Source organism: Hydractinia symbiolongicarpus, chromosome 1 (genome assembly GCF_029227915.1).
Source record: "Hydractinia symbiolongicarpus strain clone_291-10 chromosome 1, HSymV2.1, whole genome shotgun sequence".
Classification (NCBI taxonomy): domain Eukaryota; kingdom Metazoa; phylum Cnidaria; class Hydrozoa; order Anthoathecata; family Hydractiniidae; genus Hydractinia; species Hydractinia symbiolongicarpus.
In genome coordinates, this window is record NC_079875.1 from 8,399,157 (window position 1) to 8,419,414 (window position 20,258).

At 31.9% G+C, this 20,258-nt stretch overlaps 2 protein-coding genes across 2 annotated transcripts; both read right to left on the bottom strand.

Moving 5' to 3' along the window:
- Positions 1 to 358: 358 nt before the first annotated feature.
- LOC130636262 (transcription and mRNA export factor ENY2-like) lies at positions 359 to 1,335 on the bottom strand. Its single transcript, XM_057445925.1, has one exon. The coding sequence runs from the start codon at positions 1,281 to 1,283 to the stop codon at positions 993 to 995; it is 291 nt and encodes a 96-aa protein (XP_057301908.1). The 5' UTR covers positions 1,284 to 1,335; the 3' UTR covers positions 359 to 992.
- Positions 1,336 to 1,730: 395 nt separating this feature from the next.
- On the bottom strand, positions 1,731 to 11,942 carry LOC130636253 (GPI ethanolamine phosphate transferase 3-like). The gene is made up of 8 exons (XM_057445914.1): positions 11,478 to 11,942; positions 10,461 to 10,631; positions 10,001 to 10,187; positions 9,483 to 9,636; positions 5,064 to 6,894; positions 4,442 to 4,588; positions 3,312 to 3,514; positions 1,731 to 2,682 (listed from the first exon to the last, which is right to left on the bottom strand). The coding sequence occupies exons 1-8, from the start codon at positions 11,920 to 11,922 to the stop codon at positions 2,482 to 2,484; spliced, it is 3,339 nt and encodes a 1,112-aa protein (XP_057301897.1). The 5' UTR covers positions 11,923 to 11,942; the 3' UTR covers positions 1,731 to 2,481.
- Between the last annotated feature and the right edge of the window lie 8,316 nt (positions 11,943 to 20,258).

Consider the following 20,258-nt stretch of genomic DNA (forward strand, 5'->3'; position numbering starts at 1 on the left):
GCAAAAGACATTTAAAAGATCAAAAACTTCATCAAATGCAAAATATGTACAATTTAGACTCAGCTTCCACCTAGAAATTGTAACAATGCAACCTGAAGTTGACTGAACAAACTGCAAGGACCATTGCACATACTTTAATTGGAAAAATTTGAAAGATTTTTGCAAGATAAACTTTCGCGATTTATTGATTTAGTAGAAAAAAATGGTTTGAAACAAACAAAGGATAGAATTTTTTCGTTTTAACCCTACGGTTATAAATGAGAGTTCCAACTACTTCTTTTGGCCTATATTGTTAATAATAAAAAAGGGAGGAAATTGTCATTCCAGAGACTGTTGTTATCGGATAATTTTTTTTTAGGATACGTGCCTTTGAAATATCAACGCTTTATTTTTAAGTCTTTGCAAATATATTCAAGAAACAGGAATGTGCAAAAATTTCTCCAGTTAAAGTAGTACAATATCATTCAGGAGGGTTACAATTTTACAGTTTTGTAACCTGAAACACAACAATTGGTATGTGGTAGTAAAAAATAAACGGAACAGGTCTGCATACAGCTGTCGCTTATCATAATATTGAGATCAATCCATTTCGTCATTTATTTTTTTTAAAATCAATTTATTCATTTACATTCATACAATCAAATACCCGAATATCAAAGTTTTTCAGCAAGTAGAAATTTCCGCGGCTCGAAGAAAGTAATATTCTTATTTTGTATTCTAAGTTCGATTCTCAAAATTTTCACAAACTTTTTCGCGCGTGTTAGTTACCAAACTATTTTGAAATTGAAAGACTAGAACGTTTAAGGCAAAAAAATATGATGACGTATTCAAAAATATACACCACGTGACTATCTGTAATCTCGAATCAGAAGCATATAAATATATGTTTATAAATATTTACATATCATCTTTCACGCTTTCACGTGACAAATCAAACAATAAAGAACCAATCAGAAGAGCGAATCAGAATGTACAACCAATGAAATTTCATGTTAAGGTTTTCCACTCAAAGCGGTGCGAATATAATCCAGCAGCTCCTTTTTTACTTCATCAGGGACACTGGATCTTGCTTGGGGTGTGAGTTCTGCAACCAGATCGTCCACCGTAACATTATCCACGCCTTTCTCTTTCACGATATCACGCGCGTATTCTTTCAACTCATCGCGCCATCCGCATTCGATTAGGCGAACGCGCAACATCTCTTGTAAGCGCTCCTTTTCGCCGGATTCTGTTAAACGTTGATTGATTTTTTGGCGAGCCAGCGTTTCGCGTTTTTGACTCATGTTGGTGACTGCACTTGTATTTTTTATCCCTAAAAAAAACAGTAGAACTTTTTACATCTAGGACTAAACATGCAGAACAATTATTAGTCAACAAAATATTTTGTAGTGGTAATAAACTTCAAGTAAAAGAATACTGATCATACGTATTTTGCGATTCAATACCGTTGACGTTTGAAACTGAATACGTAATGAGTTACCTAAATTTGACTTACTTGCAAACTGTATTTTGCTTATTTAAAACAAAAAAACGGACTTGCAAGATAAAACTCTTATGAAAACGCCATAATCAGATAAAGCATTTACACATCAAGATTTTAAAACGACAGACTGAACGAAAACTTTAAGTCGAACAATGTTTCTGATCTTTAAATTGACCACTTTAATGTCAGGTTTTTTCTTGAATAATAGTGACCACCGTTACACGAACAGACTGGCATTTGGCTTAAAAATCTTGTTATATTCATTTACTGAGTGTGTGAATAGGAATTGATTGATTTTAAATGAAAAAATTATTAACAAAAGAACTTCTTCCGTAAATTCTTTGCGGAATTTATGTTTGCGAATTTGGTCCAAATTCAAAAAAACGAGTAGTTTCGCAAAAACCTTTAAAAATTGGTTAACCGCAAACGTTTCTTTCCCTTTCTTCTAATTTTAAGATTCCGCAACAATTTTACCTGTCCTACAAAATACATGAAGCGAATAACTTCTTCTCTTAAGGTATTGATATAAAAAAATGTGTACTTTTAAAGAATAAATACCTATAAAACGTTAAAAATAAACAAAAAAATTATAAATACGTAAAAATTAGAAAGAGTAAAAACAGTAAGATATTTTTGCTTTTAAAGGGTACTCTTATTGACTAGTTTTAAGGGAGAGAAGCAACACCAAATTTTGGACAATTATTTCATACTTTGGGTTAATTTTTTAAAATTTACCCTTCCTACAACTGTACTAATTGCCAACCTCTCAGGTTCATTATTATCGGCAACATTTTTTTTTATCACTTTTGTTTAAACAACTTTTAGAGCACAGGTGTAGTCTTAACCCCCTTCCCCTATCCCCCACCTCAATTCAAGTATATCATTTTATTTGAGCAAAATTCGCAAAATAATACGCCTTAGCGTAAACTCGTAAAGTACCGTAAAATATTTCACGCTAAACATACTATCCAACATAAAACGTTATTATGACAACTACTCTAGCTGGTTACGACATCTTGTAATCTCTTCATCCAACGTCGAAGAGAATTATCGACGCGAAGAAAATAACAGAAAGACGCAAGTAAGATGGGTACAGTTACTAGAAAACACGCCGCCTCGAAGAGAAAGCGAGGAGCGAATATTTTCCACACCATCAAGTGACGTCGGTGAATGGCAGCCGATGATGCTGTTATGGCAACCTAGTAAATAAAAGCAATACTTAAAAATCAGAAACAGGGTTATGAAAATGAATTTAAAAGTAAAGGGGTTATTGTAGTGACTTAAATGGCTACTACCATGGTCTTAGAAATTTTGAGTTTGGTTTTAGAACTGTTAGAAGTGCTAGAAGGTATTAAAGTTATCTTAACTAGTATAGGTTATTCATAAAAATAAAATAAGAAAAAGCAATTGAATAATTTCTGGAGTTATATGCATTGATAAAACTTTTTCAATGAAAAAATAAAGGACTAATTTCAATGAATGAAAATAAAAAGGACTAATTTCTTGTCTCACTTCGAATTCTTTACTTTGGTTAAAAAACCGTCTTACTGGATGAAAATCGCATTAATACCACTCCTAGTTATTACAAAAGGAGAAACATGCAATCCTATTTGTATTTTATTTAAGAAAGAGTTTCAGGAAAAGAATTATGAAGGTTCTGTTGCTGTTTTTGATTCGTCTCCAAATGTATTGACATTTGGAACATTTTTAAAAAACTTAAAACCAGTTGCACCAGTTTCCTCTTGCATATTCCATCTAAAGAAGCTCTGTAAGGACACAGTTGAAGTAAAAATATTTAAGGGGACAAATAAAAAAACAATAAACAAACCTTAAGCATTAATACTCCTATATATAACACTGCCATTCGGAAAAAATTTACACGGGAAACGCTCTCATGATCAAATATGTCCAATTCGCTTTCATTGTTATTCGGCTTTGTATGCGGCGTCAGCCGACCAAGTATAAACAATAATGGTAGAGCCAATGTGCAAACGATTTGCGAGGAAAAGGTGTTTAAAATAACCACAAGAACTAAAGAAAAATTCAAAGCATTTGTTAATATAATCGATAATAGCAAAAATAAAACATATTGACTATATTTTTTATAGAGTACTAGTCGTTAGCCCGTGGAAAATCCACGGGTTCGCCCGCCCCTTATATTTACCCGTCGCAACAAAGTGGATAAAAATATATCGCATTTGATATTCGTGTTTCCGTAACATCATTTTCTAACTCAGCAGGGGGTCCGCACAGAGACAGACAGACGGAATACGGCTATTATAATAGAGATAATTGATCAAATTTAAAAAAATTCTGATTAAATAGAATAATAGAAATTAAAATTTAAATTTAAATAACAAGCTTATCAAATCCTTTTTTGTTATCTTCTTAACTTGACTAAATTGGCATGCCTGTAAATTTTTAACTCAACTAAACTTCAGGAAGTGCTGCTTTGGTGGCGTTTCATTTTCATTTTCACGGCCAAGGCCCCTAAAGTGTGCCTCGATTTGAAGAAGAGGTCATGTATGATCTTATTAAATAACAAGCTGGTAATGTGGCTGGTAATTTAGTTGCCGTATAATTTGAAAATTTTTGATTGATTAAGATTGTACTGAGGTTTTAAAAATCAATGCAAATTCTGCAAAAAAAGTAAAAAAATAAAAAAAATAGAAAAATGTGTGGCATATCAAAGATAATTTATTCGTGAAATATAGTTTTAAAGGCATTCCATCCGCAGGAGTTATAATTCCCTGTCTATCTTTTCAAAACAAATTTAATTTGGGTAATTTTTTAGTTAACTTTCAACTATTATAATAAATGGCAGAAGGGATTTAAAGTCAACCCAGAGAAAGCTTTAACAAAAGTTCGTTAAATTCCAAATAAAATTGTGTAAAAACGACACTTAATTTTCATAATTTTTACAAAGCTAAAGGTAAACAAGGGAATACGACAGTTTACCTTGTGGTACAATCTCTGGTAATGAACCTTTGAAACCAATGTAAGCCGATTGAAATCGAATAGCAGGAATTGTAGTTTGATGGCCAGTCGCATAGAATCCATAAGAGGAAAAGAATACCCATGTTATAACGGATACAAACATTTTATCTGAAAAGTAGATTGACAATTTTGAATTACTGGATCCTAAGCACTTTGGTAAGCCTATAGTTCACACAAGTAATTGGCAGAAGCTATAACAATTTTCCAGTTTAAATTTAAGAAGCCAATGAAAAAGTAACGAATTGAACACCACTGAAAAGCTGATGGAAAATATATATATATGAATGCAACTAATATTTGGTTTACAGACAAGAATTACATACACAATGTCTTTTAGCAAGTGTTACAAGAAAACCACGGTTACGTTAATCACCAGACTAAATAGTTTTGGCCTAAAAATTAAGAAGTCCAGAACATTCTTGAAAAAACACCAAAAATTTTGAGTCTTAAGAGCTTCTATGAAAAGCAGCAATTGATATAACTCGGACACAGTCTAAATACTATAAGTACAAACAAAAGTTGTTTTATAATAATTATGTTAAGTAAAACCAATGTCAAAGTGTCAAACAGCATGGAAACTTACCATACGAAGACAGCAGCACTGCATTATGAAAACTAAACAAACGACACATCCAGTAGCCAGAACACCAAATCAATAATAAGGGAAAGCTCATACCATCAGTCAAGATTAACGACACAACCATAATAAAACAATATAAAAATATTATCAACGATGAAGAATACAGGGTCCTTAAGCCAAATACAACAGGCGGTTTCTTTTCTCTCTCACCATAAATATTTCCATTTATTTTTTCTTTAATTTGCGAGTAAAGTCCAGGTATGGTATTAGAATGTTCGCTTTCCGGTTGTGTGTGCTGATGTATGACAAATAAACATAAAGGATTGTATACAAGCGAACATAAAGAAACAATAAACATAAAATATACGAATCTGGGTAGTACAATTTGCTGAAAGTAACCCACATCAAACAGCATGGTAAGTTTGTCATTTTGCACTAACTGCAGATTCCAATGCAGTGAAATTGCAATGCCAAAAGTGATGCTGGCATATTTCATAATAAATACACTAGGACCAAACCCCTTCAAGTTTCCTCTTTTCTTAATAAAAGCAAATGTTACACCAGTCAACAATAGAACAGCAACTAAAGCCAACAATAAACGTTCGTGTGCATAGCCTTTGGTAAATTCAGAAAGTAAAGAGACCAATGGTAACGAATAGGGCGAAATGTTACATTGCAACTGCATCTCCCGACAAAACCAAAAATATTTGGTCCATCGTAATGACAACATTGTTGCTATGACGACTCCATAAAACAGTACACTTTGGTTATTAAATAAACAGTGCAACATTTTACTTTTTAATGTTGTGAAACTTCGACTGCTTTTCATTGCATTGCTAGATTTGTGATCACGTAACATGGAGAGGATTTGGTGCATACTGTACACCAAAATAAATGATTGGCAATAAAACAAAGTCACAGAGTCTTCATAAATAATATAACTGTTTGCAAAGAGTTGTGCTAAATATACACCAAAACATAATAACACGAAAAGACTCAACTTGTATTGTCGCCACACTAGAAGCAAGTTGTGAGCTGATGCAAATGCAACATGTACACCGCTGGAAAACAACCACAGACTAAATGAAAATGATGTAGCTACAAAAACATATAAAGATGCTGACTCTGCATATTCTGAAGACTGTGCTAAATAAAAACCACCAACAAAGCATAAACTAAAACCACATAAGTAGATAAATCGTGACTCGATTAAGTTAGTGTCGGTTATAAAGTATGGTGTAACAATAACAATGATCGCAATAAATAACATTAAGGATACACCCATACTAATAGAAACCAAATCGAACTTTGCCCAGACACTTTGGCAAATATTCTTCATGTGTTGCAAAACATCCTGGAATGAATTTCGAATATGTTGTAAATCTTGGACAAGCTCTTCAATTTCTGTTCGTTTCCCGGATAAGATTTCGTTATCTGACCAATTAATAGTCACTAGACCGTCTAAAAATTCATCAAACTTTTCTTCAAGGAATTCAAATGTTGTTCTCACAGCTTCAATGCGTTCGACTGGAAGATCTCCAGAAACAGTCTCGTATTGACTTACATAGGATAAAATCTGTTTACAATTTAAATACGATACATAGGCATGGTTGATTTCTTTGAAAACGTTTGCAATAAAAATTGTATCATTTTTTAATTTTCTATTTTCAGAAAGTTGGTTGTGTATAAAGGTTGGTAGAAACTCATTGTAGTCACCAGTGAAAAAATCTGGAATGACAGACCCCAAGTTGGAGAATGGGATCGGTAAATCCAAAAGGAGAGATAAGGTAGGTACAATGTCAATCTGTGAAACTTGTGGAAGTTCATGCGAGTTCTGAAAAAAAAAATATAAACTCTCTAAAAACACTAGCCTGATTTCAAAAACCTTGTGCAGGAAGATCAAGGAACATACGCTACCATTGTAACCAGAAAGACAAAATATAGCTATTATTATTATAGACATAGGTCTTATTTTAATCTACACATATTTTTTTATAAGCAACTCCAATTTTTATTTCAGTCTGGAGTTACTAAGGAAAATATGGATTCTGAGCCCTAAAGTTGCTAAGTAGTTGCTAAAAGGGAAAACTTCAGTAAATTTGCTATGCATACAAACTTAAGGAGGAAACGAGGAGAATAGTGAGAACGTGCAGGACGGTATTACAGAGATTTTAAACAATTGCTGGACAATTTTGTTTTTTTTAATATGTTGAGGACCATATTAAGTATACATTGTTTTGTCTTAAATTTTGTTTGTTTGTCTGTTTCTCAGTAGGTAGCTTAAAACATCTTTCCTGTCAGGAAGAGTTGCTAGAAAGTTGCTTAATTATTGAGTTAAATTTGAGACCTTGGCAACTCAATGCTTATAAAAAGGCGTATACTACTGCATCAACCACACTCATGACGTAGTGAGTCACTCATGACATGGCAATTTTTAGCAAGAATGTGTTTCCTTTTTTTTAAAGAGAATTCGAGGTATAAAACGAAAGTTGTTTAACAAGTCTTTTTAAATTTTTTAAAAAGTTCTCTTCGTTAATCATGCTGCATATTATGACATTTGACATTTTCTGTCATCAGTAATTTTTGACATGTTAATTAAAGCATAGATTTTATAAAGGTGAATTGTTTAACATAATTATTTTTTTCAAAATGGCACTTCTTTGCTCTTCCCAGGCCTCTTAATTTTTTATTGACGACCCAATAACTTGAGATCTGCAACTTAGTTTGCAATAAAATTTTCTGGGTAAGCTTGTATAGGCCCTATATTTTTACTCACAAAATTTGATTGCAAGCCGACATGCAGATCCCAAGTTATGAGGTTGTCAGCAAAAATTAAGAGGCCTGGGTCAAGCAAATAAATGTCATTTGGGCCAAAAAATTATGTTTATCAATTGATCAAGTTTGAAGGCACATCCCTTAACAGGTCTAAAATTACTGATGACAGAAACTGTCAAAATTTGCTATTGACTAAACATAAAATATTTTACCAAAATGACACTTGTTAGCTCATTTCAGATCTCTTAAATTTTCTCTAATGACCCTAACTATGGATCTGCAACTTAATTTGCAATAAAATTTTCTGAGTGAGCTAGTATAGGCCCTTTATGTTTTACTCACAAAATTTGATTCTAAACCGACATGCAGATCCAAGTTATGAAGTCATCAAAAAACAAATATCATTTTGGCAAAAAAAAAAATTTTTTATCAATTCACTTTTATAAATCTATACATTTATAAAGTTTAATGCACATTCTTTAACAGGTCTAAAATTACTGTAACAGAAAATGTCAAAATTTTCTATTATTTAAATACTATAGTCAATAAAGGCCTGTGGAAAAATACACTTAGGCAAAAACAATGAAAAGGAGAACCATCACTTGAATTTTGATGATGTCTGCAAAGACCCGTCAATACACAAATTTTTTTTACCCGTTGCCTCTATTGTGCAGAGCTTAAAGCGCTGATCAGGGAAATGTATATCATCATGTGCTTTTGATGAACGGTTAATTAAAATTAAATTCCGCCAAAACAAAAAATTCTTTCTTAGAAATTTGTATACCTGTTGCCTTCATTGTATTGATCTTCAAATGCTGATCAAGAAAATGTACAGGTTGATTTTCTTTTAACGATTGATTAAAGGGATATAGGGTTTTAAAGTTTTCTGATGACGTCATTAACCCGTCAGTTCCGAAATAGGTGGATTGACCCAGCTTTATGAACTTGGTCCTAATTTGGTCCAAGGTAGACCCTAGTTACCCACGCAGAAGACATTGTCAGTTATTTTCACCCGTTTCCAAGTTATTTAGCCTTAAATTTAAAAGTTCAAAGTAATTGTTTTAACGTCAAAGTTTGGTAAATTATAGAACAATTTTATAGACCAAGTTTTTACAGAATTTGTTAAAAAAAATTGTAAAAGAATAAACAACCTTGTAAAAGTCAGACACAGACAGACAGAAGCTTTGTATTATTATAGAGATGACATCATAATTTATGCAGCATTAATTAAATCTGAAATTCTGTAAATATGAATATCTTGAGAATTAAAAGAGCTTTTTTAAAAATTTAGAGAAAAAAAAATTTAGACTTGTGAACTAACTTTTAATCCATTTTATACCTCCAGGTCCCTTTAATAGTTCTTCCTAAAAAAGCACAGTTGAATTTCATTTTAAATTTAGTTTTGTAATGATAATATTTTTCTACAAGAAAAATATTGAATCATAATGGAGTAGACAACTGTCACCAATTTTAAATAATGCAAAAACTCGATCATTAAAAATATATTTTCATATAGTGTTTTTGCTTTTATGACTGCTTTTGAAACCTGTACTCATTGCAATATATTGAAATACAAAAAATAAGATGTATAAAATCACTGAGCTTATAACAGTGTAATGGGTGTAGGAAAACTAATTTAAAAAGCACCTGCGATGAAGAGAAAAGTTTCTTTTTACTATACACAAACAATCCTGCCATAACTTCATCCTGACTATCTCCACCATGATCTCCAGATATTGTCATGCCGTGATCGCCCATTACCAATAATAGAGTTTCGTCATCAATATTTGCAACTAAGTCTCTGTAAATCAATATATCTGAATTTTAGAATATGGCAAACAAAAACGGTATTTGCCTTGTGGAAATAATTTCAAAATTGACTTTGATAATTTGTTTTGTTAATAAACAATAATAATTCAAAAATAACATATATAATAATTGTGATAAAAAATTCTATTAATTTTCTGAAGCTGAGGAAAGTTGATTTTCTGGTTAGCAAGTCAGATGACAACAACATTTAAAACTGGGAATCTTATACGGCCTACAAAATAAAAGATAGGAAAAAAGAAAAAGGTTTTGGCTTTTTTTAGGAGAGATGTGTACCCATAATAAGAAGTTGAGCAATGCAGCACCCTAAAAACCCTACAACAATGGTAATGTCTAACCTGATGACATTATCCATCTCATTAAGCTTTCTACTCATTTCGGGGTGATGCGTTCCATATCGATGACCACAATGATCGACACCGAGAAAATGAGCAATAAGTATGGACCAATCAGTTCTTTTAACTTCAGGAATTAAATGTTTTATGATACCATAGTCAATTGTATCCAAATCTTTAACATTTAGGGCTATAATTTATAAGGCTATAATTGACAAGTTGTTAAATATATGTGATATATAAAAAATAGTATTTTTTGAACTGTACACCACCATAATCAAGTCGTCATAAACAATTTTATTTTTCATGTGCGATTTTTGTACCAATGTGTGCACAAATTAGTACATGTAAAAGTTACTAAGCAGTTATATTCCTAATCAAGGCTTGTTTAACTGGCATAATGTCATAAACATTAAATAAAATAATATCAATACAAGTTTCAAAGTCAAAAGAAAGTGTTTACCTGAAAAAGGTATCTTTCTATGAAACTGGTTGGGAAACAACTCGGCCCAAGTTGAGCATCCCATGAAAGATATGTTCATGCCTTTACGTAAAGCATGATCAAGAATGTTATCTTCAGTGATTTGGTAGCTATCAAAGTTAGTACCAGCATCAATAAATGTTGGAAGACTACCTGAAAGGAAATGCCCAAGTGTATAGTTGTTTCTATAAAAAAAGATACTATACATATACAAGTCTATATATTTGCACAAAAGAAAAAAATATAATACTGAATTATTTATTCCTACACATTGTACAATTGGTAAAATCAATAAATTAGCAGGTAAGTTTAGAAGACAGAAAGTTGAATACTCTGAAAACAGGAAAACTGTTCCCCCTTGTACAAGTTTTAACAAATGGAGTGAATCTCCTTACACATTTATACCTTATTCCATGAAATTAGCGAGTCAAGAAATTAATGCGGTTCAATGAAATAATTTTGTAAAAGGCATTTAATTAACACGGTTCAGAAAGGTTGTTTTTAAAAATGCATTTAATTAACACAAATTTAAGAATATTCGATATCACTTGAAGCAAAAATTACGGCAACAGTAGAAGCTATGGTAATGAAGAATATAGAGGATGATACAAAAGCTATTTTAAAAAAGATCGCTGAAAAAAAACAACCGTTAAGCTATTGTCTGTTGAGGAGGAAACAGTAGTAAATATGTAAAAAAAATGAATTTTATGTTTTTTAGGCTTTTATATATTATAAAATAGTCACCAAATTACCTGTACTTTAAGTAACGAGTCATGAAATAAGTCTTTAAATTAACACTGCATTTAATTAACGGTCATTAAATTAACGCAAATTCATTAAATTAACGCGAATTTTAAAAAACCGTGTTAATTTCATGACTCTTTAATTTCATGGAATAAGGTAGATAGTGACAGAATCAAATCCATTATACTTTAAGATGTCATATAAGATATAGTCTTGATAAGAAATTTTAGAGGGAATAAAGAATCAAGGTCTCACCTGTAGTCATCCCTTTAATGCGTTGCATTGTTGTTGTAGGAGGGTCTGCTTCAAATTTGTACAATTTTCCACGTCCTGGTTCTTCATTCAGTATATGATGTAATTTTTTCATTTTGTTTTGAAATGGCAATGCAGTGGAAGAGTCCAAGTTGTTGTCGTACTGTAAGAAGTCATATCGTAATCCATCAATAATGACTAATATGGCTTTATTAAACTTAGGTCTCAGCATTCTTGAGCAAACTGGTTGTGGTTTCTGGTGTACTTGTATGCGAGCCGATATTCCATTCCACAAATTACCAACCATCCAGTTATCTTTGTGACACACACTTGAGTTGTCCACAACAACACGTTTTAATAAAAAACCTTTTGCGAAAAGCAATAAGGCCGAAACAAAGATAATGTATAACCATAGCAACAAAACAAAAATTCGTAAACCAAGAGACATTCTTTCATCAATAATTGTATTTTTCTAAGAAAAAAAATTTTACCTTAAAAAGTTTATGTTACTATGGAGCAAACAGCATTCGTTATACACATCATAAAAACCAGAAATCTACCCTTAAAAATCATGGTTTTACCCACTTTTGTTAGAAATTTATCATAACTGTCTTTATATATATACATGGTTTTTGATAAAGGATGAAAAGAATATAAAGACTTATTTAACAATGCTTGAAAAGTAATTTTAGGGGTAATAAAATGACAAATCTTAAATATAACCAAAGTTGTATTAATTTTTGTCTTGCAAACATTAGATTAGTCAGTTTTATTTGTTAATAACATCAGGTAGAGTGCAGAAAAACATCCCAGTTCAGATTTAATACAAAATTATCACATTTTCACTCTACATAGGATATTATATACAGTATTGATTCAGTTAACTGTAGTTTTAAAAAAATACTAAAATAATATTTTTATATTTTTTATTTTGAGGTCAAACTGATAAACCTAACAATTTTTGAAGTGTTATTTTTTATCAATTTTGTGGCATGAGAATAAAGAACATATATACAATATTGCTTAGAAAGTTCCTAGAAACAAAGACAAATATATACATAACTCAACCCTTAAAATTAAACAATTTAGAGCATTTTTATCAATTCAGAGTTGGCATTCTTTTTAAAAGTCAAATTTGAGGATAGTTAATAAAACATTTTCATATTTACAAAAAAAATAAAGGTAATGTCACTGGCAAAAAACAAATTATTGTTATATATATACAACGCAACATTTCTAAATAAAATAATACATTTTAAAAATAAAAGCATGTGACAGGGTTTTAGAATTTAGGTTGGAGAATTAAAGAGTTTTGAGCAGGAATGCAGCCCTGCAATTTAAAAATTATGTGCTTGTTAATTTTTTATTAATTTATTTTTCATGACACAATCAAAATACTTAATACTTGCTATTATGATACGTTAAAGGACCGTCTCCTTCATCATTTCAGATTGAATTGATCTTATCAGGATTGTTTCATCATTTTTTTAAATCGTACTATTTTATAAAACAAACGTAAAACGTTTTCAAACAATTTGAAAACGATTGTAACTTACTAATTTTTTAAGATCAAAAAGTGGAAGCAAATGGAAGAAGAATGGTATACAATTGGGATACAATTTCAATGCTATATTTTAAAATGAAGTCTGAAACAAATTTAAATTGTTTCCTCAAATCAATTAAAAAAAGATACATTAGTTACGTAAAACTATTTGGACATTCCTACCTCAGTTCAACAGATATCACAAAATTTACGCAACCTTTAGTTTAATTGCATATATAGTTTCAAAACCAACCGATTGAGACTTTTTACGAGCCCCAGTAACGTTTCTGCTTTTTATGATCATATTATTTTAATGGCTTTAAAACAAACTATGGCTATGTTATCACTTTCTATGATTCCATTTTAAAAGTTTTTAGACAATCTATGGCAATGTTTTCACTTTTTATAATCCAATTTTTTAGTTCGATATAGGAAAATATATATATGTAGTTTGATAATTAAATTTCTTTATAGATATATTAAAAACAATTTTGAAATGAATTGAATCGAAACAAATTTGACGAAAGCATTGGCAAATGAACGCGAAACGGTTTGGAAACGATTACAAAACAATTTTCAAATCAACAAAGCCAATTAACACGAATTTTTAAAATTTATTTCAAAATCGTACAGGGATTATTTCAAATAAAATATTATATATATACAAATTGAAGCAATTATTCTTGAAACAATCGAAAGACTGTTTTTTAAACTCTTCATAAAAAATCCTGATAAATTTAAAACAATTGACTACTAATGTCTAAAAATCATCAAAATATGATCGGTATTTACGAACTTGTCATAAATAAATGTACATCAAGCACAAATATTTCTTAACAGGGAGCAAGTGTCAATATTTTTTAGCTTGAATATGGTAAGAAATACTTTACTAAAAGTCAATCATTTGCTTCAGCACCCCCTAAGCCTTCTTTTTGATTTGTTCCAGCTCAGTAGAATCCTCTAGGAAGATTTAAAATGCCTTTCAAACACAAGAGCAGAATGTTTGAAAGGAAAAGAAAAGTTCCTAACTATCAACCCTGTGAATTCATGTTGGCATTCAGCTTTGCTGACCTGAAAGCCAAGCTACATTGATTCAAGGACGTGCCAAGGTCAGCATGTCGAGAAAAATTCTTTATACCATTGGCAGGACTGACCTTGTTTTAAAGGATGTTGAAGAAAAAAAAAAAAATAGAGTTAAGTTTTATACATCGTTTGTTGTAGACAAAGGAAAACCACTTCACTCTGTTTTAATCTTACGTAGAATCTGCATTATAAGTTATTTCAGACCTTAAATAATCGACTTTACCGCTCTAAGGGAAACAAAGTCAAAGTTGTCAATGAAAGGAAGAATAACAGGTCTGTCAAAGATATTAACAAGGGTAAATTTTGTAATTTAAATTGCCAGAGTAAAGGAGAATATAACGTGCCGACCTGTGAAGTACCTCTAAATTGGTTTTGCCTGCCTTATTTTCGTTGTTTGTCTGCAAAACCTTGCCACCCTTGGGCTGCTAAATGCCAGCACTATTGTGCCAATGTTCAGTACTTTAGATTGACAGGGCTGTTTATTTGCAAAATGTGAACAATAATGCAGGGCGAAATTTAACAAAGTTTTTTTAAAGAGTACTAATAGCATTGCTGACATTCAAAAGTTTTTATTATATATAATATATCATAGGATAGTACAACACCACTCCACACATTTATTTACATTTTCTTTTAGCATAGTGATGATACATCATGGATGCTCTGTTCCTATTTGTTTCAAAAAAGTTGGCTAATGATTTGAACCTTGCTTGCTTTACCAAATATACAATTGGCTTGCGCAGAACTGCTAAACATGCAAAAACATTTGATTCAGACAAAGATCTTATTAGCTAAGGAATGTGTGGAAGGGTACGTAGCTAGCTAGGTTTTGAATAGCTGAAACAAATACCCTCTTTAAATAAGTATAAAGATTGAAAGTTGGTATGGAATGTATCCAAGGACCTTGAAAATAAAGTATATAAACAACCCTCTGTTTCGTTCTTGAAGCTATATCATATTATAATATAAGGCCCATACACCATCAAAATATGTTGTGTTCGCGTCCTAAAGACCCCGCAAAATGAGTCGGGCGGGCGGTCGGGCGTATTTTTTCCCGGGATTTTCAGATCGGAGCAAGCAAATTCGTTCCCAGGGCCAAAACAGTATAGCGCCACTTCTCGAAATTGTTTGTAGACCATTTTTCGCCGTCCTGTAAACTGTCAGTAGCCAAAGGAGTGCCCTAAAGAAATTAATTTTTATCGAAATTAATTTTTGCGAGTTTTTGTCAATTTTGCATCAATTAGTTCTGGCGAAAAAAGTTTTCTTTTTGAAAAATATCTCGCGAAATTTTTTTCCGGTCTTTTTCCGACTTATTTTTCCGGTTCTTATTACCAAAAGTGAGTCGGTAGGAGGACGCGAACACAACATATTTTTGATGGCGGCCTAACCTTTATTCGTTATTTGAATGAAATATATAAATGACAAAACTTAGTCAGAACCTAAGATTACCTACAAAGATTTATTTAGCTGTCTGAATAAGGTCAGTTATGGTCCTCAATGCAACAACGCACCAACGCACGTGTGTGTAGCTATTAACCTGCATATCTCTAGCTAGCTAAAAAGCTTCTAGCAGTAGCAATAAAAGGTTTTTAGCAGATTTTTATAGAAAAACTCATTTTACTCTTAAAGACTGCAAATAAATACATCTTCTAACAATTTCTTGACATAAATTTCGCAATTTTGTGCATCACTGCCTGCCTGCCTGCCTGGCCACAGTACATTCCCCTTGACCTTCTGTTCTGTCCTATGTACCACTGCTAATCCCGCCATTATAGATCTGTTCGCAAGACAATCGGAAATGAAGGTTCGTTTTGGCCCTGGCAGGAAAGGTGTAGGGAAGCAACCATATAGGGTTCACACTAGCATAAAGCATGCCGGTAACTTCAAAGGGACAGTTGTAAACAAGGAATTAGTTACACTATTTTTTTATTTGTATAATCTTGATGTGCAACATACAATTTATTCTTTCATTCATTCATTCATTCATTCATTCATTCATTCATTTATTCTTTCATTCATTTACTTATTTTTTTCTCCCACTCGAAACTTTTTTGAAGCAAAACGTGGCGTGAAGTTATATTAGATTTTAATATAAGTCAACGGGGCAAAAAGAATTGTGATATTTGTCAAAAATTCACTACTGAGGGGCAATATGAACGTTACAGCAAAGTATTCTATATCTAGTCTTATTGAACGAAGCAGAAGGAGATGAAGAAAGGAAATGCAGATTAAGTCCAATTGCGCAATTCTTGACACCCGAAATTTATAATAATGTTAAAAATAATGAAAGAAAAGCGTCATTCTCAAAAATATACCAACACCTTTCCTTAAGAAAATGGTTAGTACAACTTCCTTCGTGACTTTTGTGCCTTTTGTACATTTCGTGACTTTTTTCCTCCTCCTTCTTGACGTTACATATTTCATATCTTGTGACTCAAAGCCCCAATTTCACAGCACCTAAGTAAAAAGACAAAAAGATTGGCGTTAAGCTGGAAGGTTGTAAATTAAACTTTAAAAGGTTTAAAGGCATAATTTTGCAGCCTTCTTATAATTTAACAGGATATGCAAAAAAAGGATTTACCTTTTGAAATATCAACGGTGTTCAACAAATGATAGTTCAGTTTAAGCAATTCCACCATAGTGTTTGATTTGCTTAAAAAATGCAGAAGATCAGCAATCCACTTCCTCCACCCAATAGAGAAAACTCAATGCCACCAAGTGTTAAATTCTTTGAAGCAAATTTTGATAAGCGGACGTAATTTTTTAAGTGTGAAAATCATATGGTAGTGAGTTTGTTGCAACACCAATAGTATTGTCATGTGCGTTCCTTCCATCTTTAGTGTATTTCAAGACGAGACTATCTCCACTAGAATCTGTTACGATGTAATGGGGTGGATAAAATTTGCCAAGTAGTGTCTTGTATTGTAGTTGTATTATGTATCATCGTTGAGGGCAGAATGAAGTTCCTCGGTTGATTCAAAAGTTGCTACAACGCAAAACACAACTCACATTACTATTTAATTCTGAAATTGACAAAAATGAATTTAAAATAAGAAAAAAAATTGAAAATACATAGATCTTCCTGACCTAAGATATAGCTTGCAACTTAAATATTTGCCAAAATAACGGAACTTTCATCATCCGTAGAATCTTCATAAACTGCCGCGTCAACTTTCTTCACAAGAAAGTATGCATTTATTGTGACATGAACGAATTAAGGATGTTGACAAAACCTGCGTTCACCCCACTCTTGCGTAGACAATAAAGGAATAAAAAAGAAACGAAAAGCAGGTTACAAAAGCCATACCAGCGTTATTCATACCATCCACGCATATAGGTTGGTTTAAGACGTTTAAACAGAGAGTATCATGCTTGTACGTTCATTTCAAAGGAGTAACTGTCCCACAAGAAGATGGCAAAACACTTTCCGCGACCGTTCATTTCTTTTTAGAAACAACTTTACAATTCATCTCTTCTGCAAATTCAAACGTGCAAGAATATAGCACACTCTTGTCTCCTAACTTGATGATGAATTCTGTACATAATTCTGCTACATGAAGGCATAAGAAACCAACCCAAAGGGAATTGAGTAGAACCTATATAAAGAAGAGAAGGTCAATGCGGATAATACAATTGATGATATAACTGTTTTTCCACTCTTTAATAAAGCGTTGCTTTCTTCATCATTTAAACTTGATAAGCAAATGCTGCAAACTTATCTTTATAAAGAGTAAAGACATTTTTGCTTAGCTTTTATAGCAATCTTAGAGCAGAGTATCCAGGTTACGCTAAGTAAACTAAAATCGTGGACAAAAATATTGAGACTAAGGCATTTTTTTACTCGTTATATAAATATGGACAAAACAGTCAAATAGTCAATACTCTGCAGCCAGCAGGCTGCAAAGTCGCTACTTTTGCACACAAGTATGCCAGGCAAAGAGGGTTAAAAAGTTGCTAGTCACATTCTTTAGCACGCCCGCACACTGGGGACCACGAAGGCCCCGAAATTCGTGATTAATGACCTTGATGACGTTAGCAACAATTAGCACATTTTAAGAATTTTGTATTTACCAAATAACCTAAGTCAACTCTGAACATTGACAAGTGAACTTTGACAAGTTCAAGATTTGTGAATATAATATAGAATGAGCCTACGCAATTACTTGTGGTGGCGAACTTCGAAATTCGTTGTCTTGTCCCAACATAATGTGACCAAGATTGTAGGTCTCAAATTTCCTGTTAACTCACATAGATTGTGTAATGTATATCCAAATGTTGTATATTCTCAACATACTTCTTTTATAAACAATGTCTCCAAAAAGTATATCTGGAATGTCAATGTTTATCCATCATGACCACGATTGTTCTTTATTAACTTCTAAATTTGAATTGTCAAATAATACCTCTAATTGTTCGTTGTTTGCACACGTCCTACATTTTCTGAGTTGTTTTATATTGAAGTGCATCCTAGCTACAGATCCAGAACAATATACAAGGAATAAAATGTTATTTATATTCCAAACTAATTTTTTTTAAGGCAAACGTTTTGTTATTGTATTTATTTTTCTGTTCCTTTTTTCACCCCCAAAACTTTTAGACTATAGGAGTGAAAGAAACAACTATTTATATTTCCATATGCATCGCAGGCTTTTCTCTAATTAACCACGTTATCGGCAAATGGATTTGTCGGAATCCGGTCAACTTTAGCATTTCAAACCTACAAGGCTTTCTTCGGCAGATATCTGAGCAAGCACTGAGCACTTTTCGCCGAGTCAATCATTTTACAGAAAACCAACTAGACCACTTTTTTCTTGTAATTTTTGTGTTGAAGTTTACCATGTCCTTGTCAATGCGTGTTAGCTAAAACTAATCGACTTTTATGTCTATCGATATAGTAGTTACTAGTTGTGGCTAGCATATTTTCAAAAGATTTTGTTTTGCTTCCTCCGACGTATTTATATGTTTTAGTTCATTTAGTTGCCAGTTGACAAAATTAGAAAAGTTGGAGTGTGCTATGCGAAATCAGAAGAGTAAAATGGTATTCAGAATGACAGCAGGTACACAATTGAAGAAACGCCTACAAGGCAGACCATCAATCACACTGTTATCCTTAATCAAAAACGATGAACTTAATCTTACTTGGAAAGAAGCAAAAGTATTGGTGAAAAACAGAAGGAAATGGGAAAAAATCATAAAATTATTTTTGAGCTTTTTTGTTTGGTTTTAAGAAGGTATACCTCTAAAGAGATTTTAAAGGGTTGCTTAGACTCGCTTTATGAATTATATATTTCTTTGCAAAGTTTCGAATTTTATTTTATTAGAACATTTAAGGTAAAATCAAAGTAAGTACTTTATTGAATAAATCATGGATATCAACATAATGACTTTAATATTGTTTTATAATTTTAGTCTCGTTTAGAGGAGTTGGTGGGGTACTCTGATCACGTGGCCAAACAGTTTACTTTCGAGCTTTATCTCATAGAGCTATGAGAACGAAGATGCACGGACAGCAAATAGGCGGTGAAAACCAATCGCGCTTTTAACGTGTTTATTAAAACATAGGAGGTATATCCCTTTAAAATAGAAACATTTAATAATAATTTATAGTGTCCATTTTTTAAACTTTTCACTAAGTCCCTGTAATGCATTATGCTTTCAGTTTCGACACAATATTTTTCAACGTCAATTTTTATCTTTAGCTTTTGTTTTATTTTTTATTTCATTTTTTCTTTATGTATACTGCATTTTTTTTTTCTTCCTTGAAAAGTCAAGTATAAAAAAAAGTAGGAAAGAAAATTCGAATACTGCAGCATTTTTAGCTATAAAAAATGTCAGGTAAAATTAGAGTTAAAAAACTTGAAAAAAATTTAAATTTTGCGAACTTTAATTTGGAAAATTTCGCGAATAGCGGGTTTCCAAACATAAATTCGACAGAAACTAAATTCGTAAAATTGATAACAAATCGTAAAATTCTAGATAATTAATTCTGTCAAAAATTAATCCCCTGAAAGTAACTAAGGAGTCTAAAGCCAATTTTATCTAATGTTTATAAAATACTTCCAAGGTTATTCTTGCGAAGAAATAAAATCTTTAATACATTCAAATAACATTTCTGCCATTTTATCATAACCAAGCCTAGTAAAATGAACACCGTCACT